The 22,259-nt window shown below is 33.2% G+C and overlaps 1 protein-coding gene across 1 annotated transcript; it reads right to left on the bottom strand.

The window, feature by feature from the left end:
• Positions 1-13,942: 13,942 nt before the first annotated feature.
• On the bottom strand, positions 13,943-20,916 carry LOC139483340 (uncharacterized). The gene is made up of 4 exons (XM_071267365.1): positions 20,467-20,916; positions 17,969-18,310; positions 15,996-16,122; positions 13,943-15,590 (listed from the first exon to the last, which is right to left on the bottom strand). The coding sequence occupies exons 1-4, from the start codon at positions 20,914-20,916 to the stop codon at positions 14,131-14,133; spliced, it is 2,379 nt and encodes a 792-aa protein (XP_071123466.1). The 3' UTR covers positions 13,943-14,130.
• Positions 20,917-22,259: the final 1,343 nt, after the last annotated feature.

Genomic DNA, 22,259 nt, shown 5'->3' with positions numbered 1-22,259 from the left:
CTTCTTCGGTAATTGCACGATGAAAAATGAATCATGTCAATTCAAATTAAGACTCTATCAAAATCTTGATTTATACAATTTAAGCGAACGCTGGAACAATTTTAAAATTTTCAAACACACCGCAAAGACTACAAAAATATGCCAAAAATAAAAAAAGTTATTTACGATGTGAACTGGCACAACTCTTAATTCCCAAAGGTGTTGACAGTTGAGATGTTAAACAACTGCGTGGAAATACAGTCCCAATAAACAGTCCTGACCGATCTAAACTGGTATGATATTTAAAATATGATAACGGTAGGGCAGTTGCATCAGAGACTGCGTATTTAAACATCTAAAAAATATAGTAATTTGATGATAAGAAAATTGAGTAATAAATGTTTACTAAGGTTAAATAATAGAACGTGGCTGCGTACTTACACATCCTTGCCAACTGTAATCAAAACTTATATAATTCAAAAATTCCTGAAAAGTGTAAGGGTCCAGTACGGAAGCCGTAGTAACTGGCCACAAGTGATGACAGGAAATTAGTGATGGTAGGAAAAATGAGTGACTCTTCTATGTTTTTTCATTAATGCCCTCTGGGGAAACTGTCCTCAGCTTTCTTATCCAAAAACTTTCCCGAGCAAGTCTGTCGGCCTTTGACCAATCCTCGTTGTGATCTATGATAGTGATGGTAAGTTTTTTAAGATCAGCTTGGGCGTGCCCATGTGATCTTAAATGACGACTTACGGGGAGGTCGGGCTTGCATGTGTAGTCGCTACGATGACCATTCATGCGTTTGTTGAATGGCTGTTCTGTCTCGCCAACATACTGCATGCCACATCGACACTGAAGAATGTATACAACATTCTGGGTTTTGCAAGTTACATTACAAAATATTGTGTACACAGACCCAGTGGAGTGGCAAGTAAATGTTTGAGTATTCACTATTTGTTGGCAAGTCAGACATCGTTTGTTACCACACGACTTGCACCATCCTGTAGTTGAACAGCTTTTATTAGAGGAGACGGCAGCTTTTACAAATAAGTCTTTTAGACTTGCTGGTCTCCGAAAAGCTAAGACAGGAGGATCGGGAAAGATTTTGGATAATTTTGGGTGATTGGCAATACTTTGCCAATTGGCACGGATCAAACGTGAAAGGTTTGAAAAAGCGGGATTGTATGTTAACACAAATGGAACTATTTTGCTGCGCCTCTTCTTTTTGTACTGTAACAGGTCTTTGCGGCTGTTATTGTTAGCACGCGCAAACCCCTTATCTATGTCCCATTTCTTATAACCTCGTTTGATTAGAAATCCGCGAAGTTCCTGTAACCGCTGAGTGACAGCCTCCTCAGAGGAGCAAATCCGCTTTACTCTGAGAGCTTGACTGTACGGGATACTTTTTGTACAGTGTTTGGGGTGACAGCTTTGGGGAGAAAGGTACTGATGTTTATCTGTAGGTTTACAGTAGAGGTCTGTTGATATGACACCGTCCTTTATAGATGTAGTTGTGTCCAAGAAAGATATCTTAGTCGGAGACACAACTACATCTATAAAGGACGGTGTCATATCAACATTCTCCGACTCTAAGATATCTTTCTTGGACACAACTACATCTATAAAGGACGGTGTCATATCAACAGACCTCTACTGTAAACCTACAGATAAACATCAGTACCTTTCTCCCCAAAGCTGTCACCCCAAACACTGTACAAAAAGTATCCCGTACAGTCAAGCTCTCAGAGTAAAGCGGATTTGCTCCTCTGAGGAGGCTGTCACTCAGCGGTTACAGGAACTTCGCGGATTTCTAATCAAACGAGGTTATAAGAAATGGGACATAGATAAGGGGTTTGCGCGTGCTAACAATAACAGCCGCAAAGACCTGTTACAGTACAAAAAGAAGAGGCGCAGCAAAATAGTTCCATTTGTGTTAACATACAATCCCGCTTTTTCAAACCTTTCACGTTTGATCCGTGCCAATTGGCAAAGTATTGCCAATCACCCAAAATTATCCAAAATCTTTCCCGATCCTCCTGTCTTAGCTTTTCGGAGACCAGCAAGTCTAAAAGACTTATTTGTAAAAGCTGCCGTCTCCTCTAATAAAAGCTGTTCAACTACAGGATGGTGCAAGTCGTGTGGTAACAAACGATGTCTGACTTGCCAACAAATAGTGAATACTCAAACATTTACTTGCCACTCCACTGGGTCTGTGTACACAATATTTTGTAATGTAACTTGCAAAACCCAGAATGTTGTATACATTCTTCAGTGTCGATGTGGCATGCAGTATGTTGGCGAGACAGAACAGCCATTCAACAAACGCATGAATGGTCATCGTAGCGACTACACATGCAAGCCCGACCTCCCCGTAAGTCGTCATTTAAGATCACATGGGCACGCCCAAGCTGATCTTAAAAAACTTACCATCACTATCATAGATCACAACGAGGATTGGTCAAAGGCCGACAGACTTGCTCGGGAAAGTTTTTGGATAAGAAAGCTGAGGACAGTTTCCCCAGAGGGCATTAATGAAAAAACATAGAAGAGTCACTCATTTTTCCTACCATCACTAATTTCCTGTCATCACTTGTGGCCAGTTACTACGGCTTCCGTACTGGACCCTTACACTTTTCAGGAATTTTTGAATTATATAAGTTTTGATTACAGTTGGCAAGGATGTGTAAGTACGCAGCCACGTTCTATTATTTAACCTTAGTAAACATTTATTACTCAATTTTCTTATCATCAAATTACTATATTTTTTAGATGTTTAAATACGCAGTCTCTGATGCAACTGCCCTACCGTTATCATATTTTAAATATCATACCAGTTTAGATCGGTCAGGACTGTTTATTGGGACTGTATTTCCACGCAGTTGTTTAACATCTCAACTGTCAACACCTTTGGGAATTAAGAGTTGTGCCAGTTCACATCGTAAATAACTTTTTTTTATTTTTGGCATATTTTTGTAGTCTTTGCGGTGTGTTTGAAAATTTTAAAATTGTTCCAGCGTTCGCTTAAATTGTATAAATCAAGATTTTGATAGAGTCTTAATTTGAATTGACATGATTCATTTTTCATCGTGCAATTACCGAAGAAGGATATATGTTATCCGAAATATCTAACATATTGTTCGTTTTATTGTGTTTTTGGTGATGTTGTATTCTTTTAGACTTGTTATATATATAATATATATATAGGCATAGTTTAACTTGTATATTTTATATTTTGTACAATATACAAACAAAGCAAGCAAGCTAACCAAAGTTTTGCTCAACATGCATTAGGAAATAAGCTGTAATGATTTTATCCGAAAGAAATATAAGAAATAGGTATTAATAAATTCCATATTATTTTTTAAGAAAACATAATGTGTAAAAAAGGAAGGGGTCATGTAAATGCAGTACGAGTCACAGGGTACATATGTGTGTGAATTCTTCGGCGAGCCCGTAGTAGACCTTGCATATAATCTTAAGTATTATAATCTGTTTTATACCTACTCGTGAAAATATATGTAACGGTCATTTTTTTAAAGTAAAAAAAAGCAAACAAAAGAGGTGATATAGGAAGATGTGGCATGAGTGCCAAGGAGACAACTCACCATCCAAGTAACAATTTATAAAAATAAACAATTATAGGTCAAGGTACGGCCTTCAACACGAAGCTTTAGCTCATACCGAACAGCAAACTATAAAGGGCCCCAAAATTACTAGTGTAAAACCATTCAAACGTGAAAACCAACGGTCTAATCTATAAAAAAATCGAAAAACGAGAAACACTTATTAACCACATAAACAGACGACAACCATTAAACATAAGCTTCCTGATTAGGACAGGTGCAAAAAAGGAGTGTATGTATTTTGATCCAGTTGTTTGCCACCTAAAGGTTTTATCCAACGGGGTCTGTTTTAAAAAACCTTAACACGATTTTGATATAATTTCAACTTAAAACATGTGCATTATAGTTTTAGAAAATTTAAATCCGTCCATTAGCTTCGATAGCATGTATTTTTCTAATTTTTACAGTTTCAGCTCAATTTGAATTATCTTTATACATGTAAGTGGTTTGTGATTGATTAATTGTTGGTTACTTAACGTCCAGTGGCAAATATTTCATGCATGTTCAGAACGATAAGAGGTTTGTGTAAAATATGACTTACTACTCACCAGTTTTTTTACCCCCTAGAATTTTGTCATATTAGCAAATAAAATTTATCCATGTCGATCAACCTTTTTTACCCCTACAGACGCCATCAACTAAGAGCTAAATCATGTGCGGAAAGACGAAAATGTAAATATATATCAGAGTGTCGGGTATATGTCCAACACTCTCAGAGTCAGTTGAAGCTTATGGAGACACCCGAGAGAAAAATCAGTAGACTGTAGAGCTTTGTGTGGAATTAGGAGAGCGACAAATTGAACTTTTAAGGAATTGTAATACAACAATAAAACTAATATCTATCTGGCTTATTATATATATATGTATATTAACAATCTAGAATCAAATGAACTTGTATAATATCAGCCTCCCTTTTTCCAACCCACCCCTCCTGCACGTGTACACCTTTCATGTCTTATGATAGTTACCGATATCACAACAGCAATTTTCATATAGGATGTGACATAATGATGTTCTAGATAAATGTGATTTGAATTAACCAAGACGCACAGGATTTAAATTTACCTGTAATTAATGTTTGGACACCGTCCCCGAATTTAAAGTCTGATTTGTCAACCTCAGCGTCGAGAATATACCTTTTCGTAACATGTCTACTGGACAGTGGTCACTTCATTGGATATTTCACTGTGTCATGTCGTGAAATTAATGCAGGTTCAATTCATAACAATGCACAAAACCGGTTCAACTACTTTTGCAAGGCGAAAAAGAAAGTCGAATCGTGAAGCCAATAAACAATATTTTTTTAATCTGAGCATGCAAATTGAAGATTACGTTATACATTTTAAATTAAATATATTTGCAGAATAAAAACTTTGGTAATGAGAGTCCGAGACAATAAATTAATTGACTGTTTTCCCACGAAATCCACCTGTTTTATTAGTATAGTTTACTCGTAGTAGCCCACAATGCATTGTAGTTCATTGAGTCGATTGGTCAGTTTTTCAAGGCCATATTGGCCTTGTGTTTTGGAAATTACTATGCAAATATATTCTGACGTCAGAAAATCTAGAGTTCTCGACCTGTTAAAAGCTTGGTTTTGTCAATAAAGAAACCCCCCCCCCCCAAAACGCGTGTAGCTTTTTTTTTTTATTGTTGTGAAAAAAACGGGCCTATGTGATGCAGACAAAAAAAAATTGAAATAAAACTATTTCAGATTTAGGCATTTATTTAATCATAAAGAAAAATGGTGCATCACAAAACAGAACTAAAGAATTTATAAAGATTTTTTCAGACATTTAACAAAAACAATATGTACCGTAAAAATAAAGAATCTCCCTTAAAACGTGAAGTTGGACAAACAAACAAACAACTGACCAAGACAAATAACATAAACTACAAACCCCCTCTATCTTTAAGAAAATAACAAAATCTTACAAGAAAAAAAAAAGACACTACACGAAAAGGCAGATTTACAACAATTTGGGTAGTCATGTAAATGTTTGACAAATGTAACTACTTTTCTGCCAGATATATTTGCAGACCTACTAATGTATATGTATATGTATTATTCCTTTGCCATTAATTAGGACGTCCTCAAAGATATGCTAAAGATAACTATTTTATTTCCATAGCTTTATTCATATTCCAAAGATATGTACAGATAAGCCTTATCTTTGCATGCACTTTCCAGGATAGGAGATGTATGCAAAGTTTAAATTTTGCATAACTGTTTTACAGAGGTGTGGGCAGTTTTGAGAGACCGCGGTTTATAAAGCATTTACAACCAATGTAAATGCCGCCAAATGTGTGTGTTATATTTGCAAACGTTTGTTGATATGGTTTATATATGTAAATATATGTATTTTATTTACTAATACTTTTAAGTATCATAGTTATTATGATAAATATTGGCATTTGCAACATATCTTTACGCAGGTATGCAAAGTTTTGAGAGACCGCGGTTTATAAAACATTTACAACCGATGTAAATGCTGTCAAACGTTTGTGTTATATTTGAAAACGTTTGTGGATATGGTTTATATATGTAAATAAATGTATTTTATTTACTCATACTTTCTAGTGATATAGTTATTTTGATAAATATTGATATTTACAACATATCTTTACGCAGGTATGCAAAGTTTTGAGAGACCGCGGTTTATAAAACATTTACAACCGATGTAAATGCTGTCAAACGTTTGTGTTATATTTGAAAACGTTTGTGATTATGGTTTATATATGTAAATAAATGTATTTTATTTACTCATACTTTCTAGTATTATAGTTATTTTGATAAATATTGATATTTACAACATATCTTTACGCAGGTATGCAAAGTTTTGAGAGACCGCGGTTTATAAAACATTTACAACCGATGTAAATGCTGTCAAACGTTTGTGTTATATTTGAAAACGTTTGTGGATATGGTTTATATATGTAAATTAATGTATTTTATTTACTCATACTTTCTAGTATTATAGTTATTTTGATAAATATTGATATTTACAACATATCTTTACGCAGGTATGCAAAGTTTTGAGAGACCGCGGTTTATAAAACATTTACAACCGATGTAAATGCTGTCAAACGTTTGTGTTATATTTGAAAACGTTTGTGGATATGGTTTATATATGTAAATTAATGTATTTTATTTACTCATACTTTCTAGTATTATAGTTATTTTGATAAATATTGATATTTACAACATATCTTTACGCAGGTATGCAAAGTTTTGAGAGACCGCGGTTTATAAAACATTTACAACCAATGTAAATGCTGTCAAATGTTTGTGTTATATTTGAAAACGTTTGTCGATATGGTTTATATATGTAAATAAATGTATTTTATTTACTCATACTTTCTAGTGATATAGTTATTTTGATAAATATTGATATTTGCAATATATCTTTACGCAGGTATGCAAAGTTTTGAGAGACCGCGGTTTATAAAACATTTACAACCGATGTAAATGCTGTCAAATGTTTGTGTTATATTTGAAAACGTTTGTCGATATGGTTTACGTATGTAAAGAAACAGAACAAGATATAAGTCATAGTATTTAAAAATAACAGGATGTTATTTAAATGTCGGATCGATTATATTTTTTTCTATTTGAATGAATAAGAAAATATCCAAAGCTTTACTCCACAACCACGGAAAATAGTGAAAAGGTTAATGAAGATTTTGTCTTAAGATCTTGTTTGTATAACAATTGTATTTAAATATTCATAACTGTCCGTGTAGCATTGTTTACAATTCGATGTGCTTGTAACAGAACGGAAAGCTCAACTAAGACGATTATCTGTTAAATGATTTTTTTAACATATATAGATACATAATAATGGGTTGACGGATTGATTTGTGTAAACATATAACCTCCTTGTGTAAACGTACAGTTGCAAATACATTTGTGTACTACATGAATTTCGGGTGTAGGAAGAGGTTCTTTATTACGATAGCACTGTACTAAATTGTAAGCATCAATAATTTTTTAACTTCAAAATACGAAAACAACCGTTATGATTTCGTTCAGGAATGAACTATAAACTCAAATAGATTTAGATCAAACCGATAAAAATGGTACGTTTTCTCAACCAAAGCTTAAGTAAAACAATCTTTAGTAAAATAAGTTTCTGCTTATTTGTGTTTTTTCTTATTTTATACAAGAGAATATTTTTACTCATTTTGATATATCTTGCTTGAGCCAAGGCGTGTGTTTTGCATGATCCTATAATTTGAAAACACACGAGTACGCACATACATGTTTGTTATCAATCTGTTTATGTCTATGTACACAAATACCAAACCGCATGAATCAACTATCTCTCAATAGGTGATGAATGTGTCACTAATATGTAAATGGAGAGATTTTCCAGACTTTGAAATTGGTCCATCCTTTAGCACAACAGGGTTCCTTAAAAGGAAGACCGTGGTAATTTATTAACAAAATTGACAAAATAACGCTAATTGCGTACACAATAAAATCAAAACGTTCTAAAGACATTGACAATATACAATATACCAATTACGCAAGCCAATATGCCAGATAAAGACATCGAGATCATTTCTGCTTTATTGCCTAAACATATGTTGAAATTGTAATCAGACAAAATCTTTTTAAATAATTATCTTTTTTTTTATAATAAACATCCCCGTTTCTTCGCTTCTCATATCAAATATCACTCCTCAATTTTATGTTTTTAACAAGAATAGAAATAACAGTGAAAAAGACAATGTACATCAATTTTTAAAATCTGACTGCTTCTATATTAGTTTTATTCATATATCTTAACAATTCAAAATTTAAATAAATATTTTTGGTGGTTTTCATCATAATAATAGAACTATATACACCTGAAATGCTTTCTAAAATAAGTTAAACATTTATTGAATAGAAGTTTGCAGTGTTCGGCAACATTAGGTCCACGTCACACTAGACCAAGACGATGACATCCCATTACGATCTATAAAAAATATATGGACCCGGTAAAATCGTGGTACCACAACCTTGCTATGATCCTGATAATATTTTGCTACGATTCCACTACAACAGTAGTACATTCAAGCAAGGAGGTCATATAACCTCCTTGATTCAAGTAACGATATTGTCACGTTCTTGCAACATCTTACAAGACCTAACCACGACTTACGCGATCTCTGTATGCTTCAACTAAACTTCCTGATTGCAATAAAGTTTGTTATGTTGTGTGGACCAAGTTAACGTGTTGAAAGCAGAACATTCCGACCAGTATAGTTGCCTACAATATTGACTTATGATCTTGGATTGCGAATAGTCTCATTGACAATCATACATGTACCACATCTCATTGTCGTATCATATAAAAATGTGTCTATGTTTATGAAATAATTCCAAAATGTTGCCGTAAAAAATTAACCGAATTCAATTCAAACAGGAAATCAAATTAATCTTTTAGAACTAAATGATGCTGATTATTTTGGCATACAAAGCATACTTATTCGATTGGTTAGATGGTAGTTGCTTAACCTTATGATGACAAACTAAATGCAACAAACTTTAAACCATTAACACAATAAGTACAGGAGGCTTGTGTCAATTTGCTTAAACAACATGACATTTAAGCTGGTTCCTACAACAATTTTGCGTTGGTAAGACCTCTTATACAGTTGTTGTAATGATTCTTAAACTTCCGGGGCAGTGTGACCCTTTCTACACAAGTAGTTGTATTTACCCCTCTACTATTCGCAGATGTTGCTTAGAACCTGTTCATCCCTTCAAGCTAAACGAACACCCAATTTCATGAAGTTTTGTTTCTATCGTGTGAAAAAAGATCATTGTCAAAGATGTCCATTTTAGAAAATCCTTCCGGTCAAAAGGATTTTAATGCTGCTTTTTTTAAGGTAATTAGGAACTCAGACTATCGACGGACGTAAAATTACTGCAAAAGCTTAACTATGTTTTGTGTAAAAAAGAAGTGTCAACTCCATGTATCTAACAAGTTTGAGATAAATTACCGACATCCAGTCATGCTAGAAAAATAACTGCAAATGCAACTCATTTCTCTTTGTTATTCAACTAATTACAATATATACACACAACCATATTACCGTCAGAACCAACACAAAATCATCATGAGTCGTTCGAATTTGTTTATCGCCTCGTTTTCGATTTGATGGGTAGGTTAAACTCTGGGCCGAAGTTAGGAGGGGGAAGGGGGCATCTTATATGTTTTGGTTTTTCCTCTCGTATCAACTGATGCTGGTTTTCCCAAATAAAATGGTCAACATTTCAGCAATTTCTTACAAGCTACAAGCTACATTTTGATACACATTTTTTTTTCAGTTTTTTTTTGTCATATATTAAGACCAAGTATGACTTTCTTTCCAAAGAAGAACCAATTTTGTTATTTGATTACCTATATATACACGGAATGTAGGACAGAAAGTCACAGACAAAAAGTCACGGACAAAAAGTCACAATTCATTTTTTTCTGATTATTTTCTCTGAATAAAACCCGCTTATTTCTACAAAAATATTTTTGTATTTTTTTTTGACTATTGTATATAAACCAACTTTGTACACAAAATTTATCAAAAAATATCAAAGGTGATCAAATAATTGTTAACAAAAAACAAAAGGTCAAAGTAGTTTGGCACTTAGGTGGATTTATGGTGCCAAGAAATATATCTTTTGCATGATTGAAATTAAATAAATCTTGACACATTTTCTTAACTTTAATAAGAATATATGTATTGAAAAGTAAATATTTCAAGATATTTCTTTTATATATACAAACAATCATCAATAGATTAATTGTGACTTTTTGTCCTGTGACCTTTTGTCCTACTAAATTTGTGACTTTATGTCCTGTGACTTATTGTCCTTTGACTTTCTGTCCGTTTACCTATACGCAATCGCAACCGACAGATTATTTTCCTATATGCGTTACTGACAACAGATAATGGCAATTCATCATAGTACCAATTATACGAATTGAATGACTCGGCAGCATTTCACCATCGGATTTAGAGGGCTTAAGAGGGTTTTTTGGATCACTGCCTCGCTTCGAGATTTCTCGCTTCGAAATGTGAATGAAATGAGTAAAATTATGAACACAGGTGGAGAGGAGATAGATTGATAAACTTTATTTATCTAAAAAATGGCTTGCAATCAAAATCGAGATGCCGAATATAATCGCCCAATAATTTATTTCATCCGAATTCACAATATCAGCAAATGTACTGTTCCAAGTTGAAGGTCACAACTGATTTTTAATTACTACTATACCTACTTCTATAGGCCTTGGAAAGATGTCCCATTGGCGAGCATACCACAATTTCTTATGCTCATATAAACTGTTATTTATACATGTAATTTCAACAAGGATTTCCTCTCCAACATTACAGTTGACCCTTTCTTTTATTTTCATATATTTCAGTTTACGTCTATTGAAAAGTTCAATCGTTTAAAAATGTCGCAGATCGATTAGCATGCGCTTGTAGTGTAGACTCCCCCCCCCCCATTTGTTGGCCCTTAATTTTTTGTTGAACATATTTTACTTTTCATATTTCAAATAATTGCACTTATAAAGTGTTACAGTTAAAGATTATAGTTTAAGATAAAAAGGGTATGCACTCCATTGGTGTTTTTTGTTATTAATGTCGACAAAGAGCTTTGAGAATTTTAAAAACCCGATTTAAAAAAAATCTATTCTATTCTATTCTACATGTAGCGCATGAGGACATCAAAACACACGGAAGGTTGCTGATCATATGAAGTTTTTTTTCGGTATTTATAGATTAACAAAAATAAATTTATTGAATATATCCTTTTATCAAAATAATATATTTGGTGTTATAACAAAAGTACACAAATACAAAATTTATTTAAAACATTTCATTGATGACTTTTTATATTACTTCAACAAACAACAAACACTAATTTGGCTTATGAATTGTCTTGGCAATATTTAATCAAAATTCAAACAACAACATTACACAACAAAATTATTTTTCACTCAAAATAAATCTTGACGATTAAACTAATCATTGTATCACAGCTTCGCGATCCAAAGCTAGTGAACTAGATGGTGGTCCAGTCGACAACATTTCACAAGTAGCAGTTCATCATTTTCCAGCAACCAAATTTCATGACCGGCTATGAATTAATGTTTTGTTTTAGTGTCAACATAAATTGTATTTGTTTGTTGTTTTATGATGTTTTCTATCAATGTTACAATTGCCAAACGTCAAAATATAAAACATATGTCACGGTCGTCTAAGCAGGATACATTACCACACATCCTCCATACTTTAATATGTAAGCTTAAGACCTGCCCCCTCCTACGTTAAACTCACATGTTAGGGTGATAATTTATAACGCTAGGAACGCCGCGAAATAATGCTTGACCATATAAGTGAACATTTCGGAAGCATACGAGATTATATGCCTTTTAAATTTAAGTTATAAAGGAGAACACCACACAGAACCTTTCCAATGTCATACCAAGAACATTGCAATATTATGCACATTTTGACTGGTTTTGAGGTTTATAGCAAGTTTGTTGTCCCTGAGATACCAACTATTGCTCGATGCGAAGCCGAAGGCAATAGTTTGTATCAAAGGGACAACAAACTTGCTATTACCCCCATTAAGTGTTTTAATATACCGAACAAAACAACTTTCTAGTTGGAGCAATGATAGTTGTCCTTGATATTTACTTGTAGAGAACAGAAAGCGAATGGGTGTGCTAATCCACATTTTGAGGTTGGTATAAAACAATTGACATGCCCCTTAAAATTCTATTTCAATCATGTTCGATTGCCTATAAAAAAAAACCAGGTTGCCAATGAGACAACTATGTTCACCAAAAACCAAATGGCATATAAGTACGTCTGAGCAAATGTCATCTCTACAACAGATTTATCCATCGCATCACCAGCAGTGATTGTGGTACATGGCTGTGTACATTATGTATATACAACTCGTCTAAACATCAATCCAACAATGTTAGATCTGTACATCTTGTAATTTTACAACTATAGTTCACCGTATAGCCTTCAACAATGAGTCCAACCCATACAGCATATTTATCTTTAAAAGGTCCCGAAATAACAATTTAAAACGATTCTTACAAATAGTTTTTACGGCCCAATTTTTTTCCCATAAAAAAACTTATTTTTATTCATACACATTTCAGTATAACTTTCGATCATTTCAATCTTTTTTTCAACATTTTTTTTGTGAAAAGAGTCACTGAAATATATACAAAACAATGGGAAAAAAACCAATAATGACATGCAACAAAAACCAGCGACAACTAAAGTTAAGGCTCCTGACTTTGGGTAGGCATGTACAGAATGTGGCGTTGTTGATACACTTGTCTTCTGACTTTTATTACTACTTTGTCAAGAATTTGATTCCCTATTTGCTATAACAGTGTACCATAAAATGCCATATATAGACAAATGATAGAGGACCAAGATCTGATAAGATTGTTTGCAATTCTAAACCTAAATTGCTGATCATAATAATAAATATCAAAGCTACTAGTAACCCGTGTGTTATACCTCTGATAATTGACAGACAAGTAATTATTCATATAATTATGAAATGCATTGGTCCAAGACTCAATATTTTGAATGGAGTTAACTTTGTTGGTTTTTTTTTTTTTTGCTTACACAAATGACAAGTGAACCGGCGGTGTTATAATTTATTACATTTATAGGCATTTCATTTTGACTGACGAAACATTAATAATCGATAAGTCATGAATTCCTTAATCCCTATTTGTTTAGGCTTTGTATAAAAGATAACATTCTGATTGAAAAGGTATCAGCGTATTATCACTATTTATCTGATCATTTTGCATATGCACAGTACAGGCGCTGTAATCTCTACTTGCGCTAATGACGCTTTCACGTTTTTAATACTGCTTCTGCAGGCCCTTACATGTGATGTTGTATTTGTATTTGCATGAGATAGAATTGAGAATGGAAATGAAAAGGTATTTAGACTTTGCCTGCAGCTACATGTACCATTTTAATATGTTGATTTTTTTTTATCAGCGACATAACGGTTCCTCTTTTCATGTCGTCTATCTGTTAGTCGAGCTTCAACTGTAGACACTCATCCATCCTAATTTTGACTTAAAATTCTAGGCATTTGTTAATCTAATCAAGATGTAGATCTCTGATTTCGTTATACTACATATTGTATTTATAAGCTGTTTTATAGGTATTTACTTAAGCATGACTATTCCGCACCCCCTCTCTTTTATGCAGTCAGTCTTTTATGCATTTGTGCAAATTTAGGATCCACCACTGATACTTGTTTATTTTTGTTTATTCAAATGCCTCAATCTAATTAAAATATAAATATCTGATTTCGTTATACTACATATGAGACCTACTGAAATGTTTATGACGTGTTGTTTCTGATTACTGATGCGGACATCTGAAATATAAAAAAGGTAAAGCTGAGAATTTTCAATAAGTTTAAAATGTATTTGGGAGGCTTTATATTAAAGTCTCCAATATGTACTCGTAATTAGTGAAATAATTGTCTTAAATGTGGTATAACTGCTAGAACAATTTCATTCCTGACTTTAGTCTGTGTACATATAGCTTTTCCATGGATCCGCTGTACGGGTAGAAAACTTGATGGTCCCTCTGGTTCAAACATTCCTCTGCTCCACAAGCTGACAAAACGGTTGTACTCATAAGGTACACTTGTAAACCAGTGTACAAAGGCAAAGTTGACAGGCTTGTACTGATCATCTGTTTTAATAAAAAATGTTATGAAAAATCTGATGACACCCGGACGAAGTGTAAACTCATTTTTCAAGATGCCCCCTTCACTTCCACACCATGAGGCAAGTATAACTGAAGATCTTGATAGTCGTGAATTGCTGCTTCCGTATTTCTCGCCGCACATCTCCATTGCAAAATATTTCCTACAACTGCCACTGATTTCATATTCATTTATATCAAGAATACACCGTACTGATTCTTGTAGAAAATCCAAATAGTGGTCGTTCATAAAGGCATCATGTCGTACTCCGTTGAAGCTGATGTCTGCATTACAAAACCAGTCGTTCGAACGGCTGATATCTCCGGTTGATAAAGATATCAAACGTTGCACAACTGCTGTATCTTTTGTTTCTGAATGGGCTGTATTTTCGAATTTAAACGAGGAAGAAAAAAGGTCCGAAAGGTGATGTAGTTTTGTAAGTCCATGAACAAATTGGATTTCTGATATTTTACGCATAAACTGAATCTCTGGAGATCGCTGATTTGTACTAAAGGATCCTAAAACACCATTCATTCTTTCGAATCCGAAGAGCCAGTATCCGTGAAAGGGTCCATAGTCTAATATGCAATCAACAAGATGGATATGTAAGTGCATGTTTGGTGTTACCATAGCTGACCCATAAATGCTCTCAAATGTACGGCAGAATTCAACAATTTTCTCGTGGCCTTTTCTTAAGTCCTGGATTGTTATTGATGATACGCATAGTAACCTGCATGCCTCAACAAATAACAACCAACAATCGAAGTCTTTTTTCGGTAGATGACCTTTCAGTGCAATCGGTGAAAAATATAAGGTCCAGTTTTTCCATTGTTCTGAGGTAAAACTGGAAAAAGAGGATTTGATTTTTCGCGGAATTCTTCCAAACGATGCAGGAACAGTAACATTATCGACTATGTCTTGAATTTCTTGGAGATCTTGGCCTGTTAGTTTGTCCTTCCATATAGTCTTAAACATATATTTTGCGGTCCCTTGGAATAGATTGTGCATTGGATCAACAACAAAGGATGAAATTGCATTGAAATATGGAAGTCGTAAAAGTTCTGTGTACCGCACACCGTGTTTACTTTCTAATTTTTGTTTTGCTGCCATATTGTTTTGCTGTCTGATTTCCTCTGCAATCGACCTATGTTCATGATCTTTTCGTGGTTCGTCTGTTGAAGTGAAACCTCCATAGTCGGTTTTATCACCAAATTTTCCTGAAAGAACAATACGTGTTATTATATCTATTTCTGCTATTGTTTTATGCACATAAATGAGGAGTCATGTCAATTATTTGCCAACAAGCATTAAAGATGCTATTTATACCAGAAAATACACACACAAAAAAACAACAAAAAAAAAACAAAGAAAATCTGTCATTTCGATCTAATATCAAATGAATAAATTCCTGATTTCACCAACCTTTTAGTAAGATAAAAATATTGAAAAATTGTTTTTATTGATTCGTATGTACAGTTGAATTCACTTAGACTGCACCCAAAATGGTAAATACAATATAAGAACCGTACTATTGTCTGGCTATTGATAATCGTGTATATACTGCCACTTTAAATTATGCAGTATTATTTGATGTTTTCAACGAATGTTTTAATTATATATACCAGTTTTAAAATTCTTTTTGCACTTAGAACATCCGGCTTTCGCAGTATGCCCCAAAAATCCACCAATTTTTCTGGTTGCAGGTATATCGCAAGAGCAGCAGATTAGGGCGACATAGTATTCCTCCTCCTAAGGAAAATTGATAAATGCATATAAATAGATAATAAATGTATTTTATATATATCTTCTATAATAACCCAATTTGATCAAAGAAAAATAGGCAAAGGAATATAGCTGGCATATCTAAAGTCAGAATTAAGAAATACAAAACAGACTTTTAAAAGTTGTTAGAAATAAGCCTTAACACTGGTTTTTTGTAAGCGAAGGTAGCCATATTTTAGTTTCCGATTGGGACAAATAAACAGTAGAATTGTTTTTCTTTTTTGATCTTGAATATTTTATATTTGTAATCAATGTTTTAAAACCGAGGAGATTTTTTTTTCGTATCTGGAGAATACCGGTTTTATAGCCGAGCATTAGTCTTCAATTTGTTTCTGTTTAATCAATTCGCATCTTTAATATTTCTGAACGCAAAGTAAGGCAAATGGCACATTGCAACTGTTGACCATCTGAAAACTATATGATTATATTGTTTTGTATGTGTCGTTGCGTTGCTGTATCATTGAGGTTAATTCGTTAATTCCTTTTATTTCCAATTATCATGAACAGATTTTCTGTTCATGTTTCAAGCAGCATCAATGTAAACTACATGTAAGAAGTCCATTGAAGCAAAGATAATATGTTGTTCATTAAAGCAGTATATATCATTAATTTCCACTTTGTGACCATTCTATAATGACATATGTTACGTATTAGGAGCAGTATTTCCCCCAATGAAATTGTGATTTTTATTTGTCTCAGTTTTAGTTTCATTGACCCACAGTTCATACATTCTTTTATCATATACTTAGACTAGATAACATATACATTTTACCGTATGATAATAGCATTAAATTGACGTAAATTCCATATTTTTCGAATTGGTGCTTAGCGGGCTGATATGAAAAGTTTATCACATGCTTTGATTTTTATCACATGCCTTTCCGTAACGTTATCACACGGCATTCCGGTAATACTCGGCCAATTCCGGAAAATACATCTAAATGCTACGTGTTCAGTGAAAAACATTACAAAGTAGTGTACAAAACAATTACTTGAATACTGGAAAGTATATTGTGTAAAATTATAAAAACAAAAAAACAAAAAACAAACAAATTATGCAATAAATGCATTCTTTAAGTTTTTCTGAAACATAATTTAGAGAGTTTCTTTAAAAAGTTGACTTTGTCAAACAATGAGCATTATGTATAGTATTGAATTATTTTTTTGTCGATTCGTCCATATTAAAATGTTGTTTTTTTCTCTCTCTGTTGAGGCATATGATATTAAGATTTCATATTGAATGTATCAAATTTTGAGTACGACGGCCGTGAACTTTTATACTCTTTAAACTTCGAAAACCACGTAAAAGGATCAATATGTGAATCTGTTATTTTTCTCTACTGTTGAAGCATATGATAAAAAGATCATAACATGTCATTTTTATATCGCATGTATTATCAGCCCTCGGTCAATATCAGCCGTCGAGCCATGCGGCTCTTGAGCTGATATTGAACCTAGGGCTGATAATACATGCGATATGAAAATGACATGTTATGTCAACATCTTGTTTAACAAATGACGAGATAAGCGTTGTATGAAACTGGAATAAATGAATAATTGTCAGATGTGTATTTCTAGAGTAATATAAGTCTAATTTTCTACATAGAAACACTTAACGTTTTTGGAAAGCTTAAATTAAATGCTTTTATTGTATTTCAGAAGAAAACAATTCAGTGAGCCATAATTTTAAATATGGGAACGCATAGCTTTTATTCAAAAACTATGCTTTTATAGTGTGTTTTGCATTGGTGCAAATTGTTATTCGACTTTTGTGCCAGTTTTTCTTTTTTAAATACAATGCATCGCTTCTTACTTGATCGTCATCCCTTGCTTTATACTTGAATCCATTACTCCACAAATCAATCAATTCGTCAACTAAAGGTCTAAGGTATGGGTTTATTGACAACGAAGGTTCGTCTGGTCCCGGAATAACACCAGCAGTGATAACATTCTCTTTCTTTAACCTTTCACTTCTAGGTAAATTCATTAAGCTTAGGTAGATTCCTCCACTGCTGTAAGGAGAATGCTTATATGGCTGAAACCAGTCGACATTGAGCTGCAGAGCATATCTCCTTGGCATTTCTAAAAATGGTCTACCTGCATGCGTCATGAATGATTTCCAGACTCTTCCATCATAAACATCTCTGAGAGTACCCTTTATTTAAAAGAAGAAGAAGAAGGAATACACTTCTTGAAAGATAAAGAGTGTTAACTTGGTGATTTTTTGTTGGACTACGTTTTTTTTAATTAGTATGTTATAGAGACTACAGATGCAATAAAGTGTTTTCTTTTTAATTCTATAATTTTATGTAAAAAAAACATTCGTTGCACATTTAGCAAAAATTGTAATGCAATGAAGAGTTTCTGTTCAACATGATCATTATTTTTCTCGTCAATTTGAAACTACTTAAGAAAATATCATAGAATATAAAAGGAGCAGAACTTTAAACAAACATATGAAAATTATTCGATCAATAACAAAACTAAACACAATTAAAAACCAATTGTTCAGAGAACAATTGAAGGCCTTTCCACATCAAAGAAACTTTGAAAAGAAGCTAGTTTCTTCAGACTTATGCAATAAATAAAGGTTTTGACATATTTGAAAGTGAACTTAAGTAGTTATATGCTACTTCCGGTTTAGTAAATGTTACTTTTGGTCTTATATGATAGCTTCGTTCACACTGATTCCAAAAATATATGGTTTCTATATACTTTTGCCTGTAATCCGGGATATAATTGACCACTTCCGGTTTACAGAAAGACACTCCTAGTCTTTAGTGATAAGTTAAGGTATTTAAGTTACAAAATATATGGATTCTGAGTACTTTCATATGAAAAAAGTGCAAAAATAGCTACTTCCGGTTTTCTCAAGGTCACTTCCGGTTGTCATTTTTGAAGGTCATGTGTCAACTTACCTTTTGTACAAGGTCATATGGCTTTATAATGAACTTAGTTGAAGTTATAATCAAATAACCTTATATTAAGACATTTCAGGGGCACTAACTCCTATAAGATGCCATTTAATTGTATCAGACCAAATGTAACATATCTTCATTACAATAAACCAAACATTTTGCACTTGTTCTTTAATGTATATCTTTAAAAGTGTCTGAGAAAATTTCAAAACAAGGAAAAGTCCAAATTTTGAACTTGACCTTGACCTTTGACCTTGACCTTATTTTCTAAGTTAGGACCTAGGGGCCTCAAATAAAACTATTCCAGGGTTATATGGTTAATAGTTGATGAGTTGAAAACACATACCGACAAATTTATTTAGTAATGGTAGATAACTCCTATAAAATTTCATCCAATCGCTTCGATCCAAATTAGCCAAAAATTCCTGAGGATGTAACGAACAATTTGTAAAAAGAATTTTGTCGATATCTTTTTTTTGTTACGAAGGAGATGCACTCTGATGATAAACAGTGAATAGGGAGATAACTCTTACAAAGAAAATGGTTCGGCTTAGCAGGGTGAAATTTAAAAGCGCATAAACTATACGATACCATATGAGATATATCTAAGCGACATATTGCGAAACAAACATTTATCGCAAGAACAAAATTTGGCGGAAGAAAAAAAAAAAAAAAAAAAAAATAATAATAATCAGAACAAATACAATAGGTCTTTCCACAGAAAAGTGGAAAGACCTAATTAAAACTACATGTATGTATAGTCTTATATTCAAATATCAAACCTAAACGGACTAATATAACTAGTTTTGACTTGTCTGCACCTATATATTCATTAAAAAAAAACCTCATTAACATGCAACTTTCTTATGTTTTGTTACAAATGTATTATGCATACCGGTATACTAGTTCGCTGTCTCCAGTCTTCACATCGCTGTTTCAATCCAGGACGATCAAGAAGATTCTGTATCGATTTCATCACTGAGCGGTAACAATATATTTTGATAGGATAGTGTTTTCTACTGCCATCTTGAAGAATAACCTCTTTCAAAAGTTTTTCTCCACACTTCTGTCTAAATTTTCTTTGTGCATGATTCGGATATTTGATAAAAGTGCATGTTCTGCATTCTTCGGCTTCCGACAGTGTATATAGTTCATTACATTTTGAACAGACGACATACTTTAGAAAATCATCTTCGAGGATGCCCTGTGTTTTTTTAAGTGTATACACAGATCTCGGGATGGAATTCGATAGAATAAGAAGATATGGTGCGATTAACCCACAGGCCGACAGAAATGCGTGAAAAAATGTCAAAAGGTATCCTAAAGCAGTTGCTGACACATTATAAAAGACTGACCACGAGCTTATGAAGTGTACTGTCCATCTTGCAATTACTTCTACATTTGTATGATCTTCATTTCTGTGTCCTTGTACTCTATTCACATTTCTTCCTTCGGATAGATCTGCATTTACGTCTTCTAAAAGAACATCTTCCCATACTTCTTGAACTGATGACTCTATGAAGGGCAATACATGATCTAATTGTATACTTTCGAGGTCTTCTTCTTCATATACTGGTCTTTGTTCTTTTACATCGAGGAAATGGTTTTTTCGTTCCTGATCTTCATATTCATCTATAAAAGGTGGACATGATATTTTGGTTGAACTTTCTGTTACGGTCGTTACATGTAATGGTTTCTTTGGTGGTGAACAACATTCGTTGTGGATGCTTCTTATCCATGTGCCCTTTGAAACATCGTAAAATTCACTTCTATGTCGCCTGTACGTTCTGTCAGCCACAAATTGTTCACAATGCGGACAGTATAGCTGACTTGAATATGACATATTTTAAAGCATCTACAAGATAATATTAAATTTATATATTCTGTATGTACAAAGTAGCACAATAATGAATTGATCAAGAGGATAAAAAGGAAGGCTACCATAAGCGAGAAGGGGACTTAAAACTATTGTGAAAAACAAACATTAGATAAAGTTTTAGAGAAAAATATGTGGAATTAACTGTGAAGCACGTCAAGTGTCATAAGCTCACGTTACCATTTGACCCATGTGAGCTAAAACTTTTAAAACTTTCTATATTAATGGATCTTTTGACGAATTTGTTATTTTTTGCTTAACTTTATAAATGAAAAATTCAGCGTTTAATAGTTTCTACATCTATGATTGTATAAATATATTTTGGCAAAAGGTCACGGAACTAAATTTAAGGTGTAACCAGGGGTCGAATTAAGCTTTTTTGTGTACTGGCCAGCCGAACCAGTTGACTAAAAAGTCTACTGGTCAGGCTCCAAATCTACTGGTCCGTAAAAAATGTCGTTCATTCGACAAACACTAATATAAATAATAACCCAACCCCCAACCCCAATACGGGTAATTTATTTCGCAGATATTTTTTTGGTAAATAAATTGAAATTGCCAAAACCTATTTTAAAAGAGTTTTTAATTTTTGTTTTGTCTTGTGTTGTACCACCACTGTCCCATTTAAAAGAGAACATCAGGGTAAGAATCCAGCAATAACTATTTATTAAGAACCTGTCCCAACTCAAGAGCCTGTTATTCTAGTGGTTGTAGAATGTGTGATTTTGGTTTTCATTATTGTTTTTTTTTTCGCTTATTTTTTAATATAAATCTGGCAGTTGGTTTGTCTATTTTGAATTTCCTTCACACTTGTCATTTTGAGACCCATTATACCTTATTTTCCGGTATTAGCCGATTTTACACGGTGAAGACTTAACTTTGACCATGGAAGTATAATAAAATACAATACTTCCATGCTGTGACCAGCAGACTGTATTTGAAATCGCCAACAGTCACATTTTATAATGCGAATTAAGCCTATCACAAGTATTGCCTCTCAAATATTTGAAAATATGATAGTAATGTCTTTTAACAAATTGTATCTAGCATTTCTTATGAAAGAATAATTAATCACGATACAACAACAAAAAAAAGCATATATATATAAAGATATATGAATGATTAAATGTCTGGAGAACATACGTAAGATTTTCATTAAAATGTATGAAGTCTACATATCCTTGCTTCATTAGGACATGAACCCAGCAACTAATTTATCTCAGGATAAAAATTTTTGGATAACCTCGAGTCAAAAGAAACAAGAAAATGAAGAAACCTGTATTTTGGGTGGGTGTACAAAAAGGGGTGGG

The sequence above is a fragment of the Mytilus edulis genome, chromosome 7 (assembly GCF_963676685.1).
Source record: "Mytilus edulis chromosome 7, xbMytEdul2.2, whole genome shotgun sequence".
NCBI lineage: Eukaryota > Metazoa > Mollusca > Bivalvia > Mytilida > Mytilidae > Mytilus > Mytilus edulis.
The sequence above is the reverse complement of the archived record's forward strand: the minus strand, read 5'-3'. Positions and strand labels throughout refer to the sequence as shown.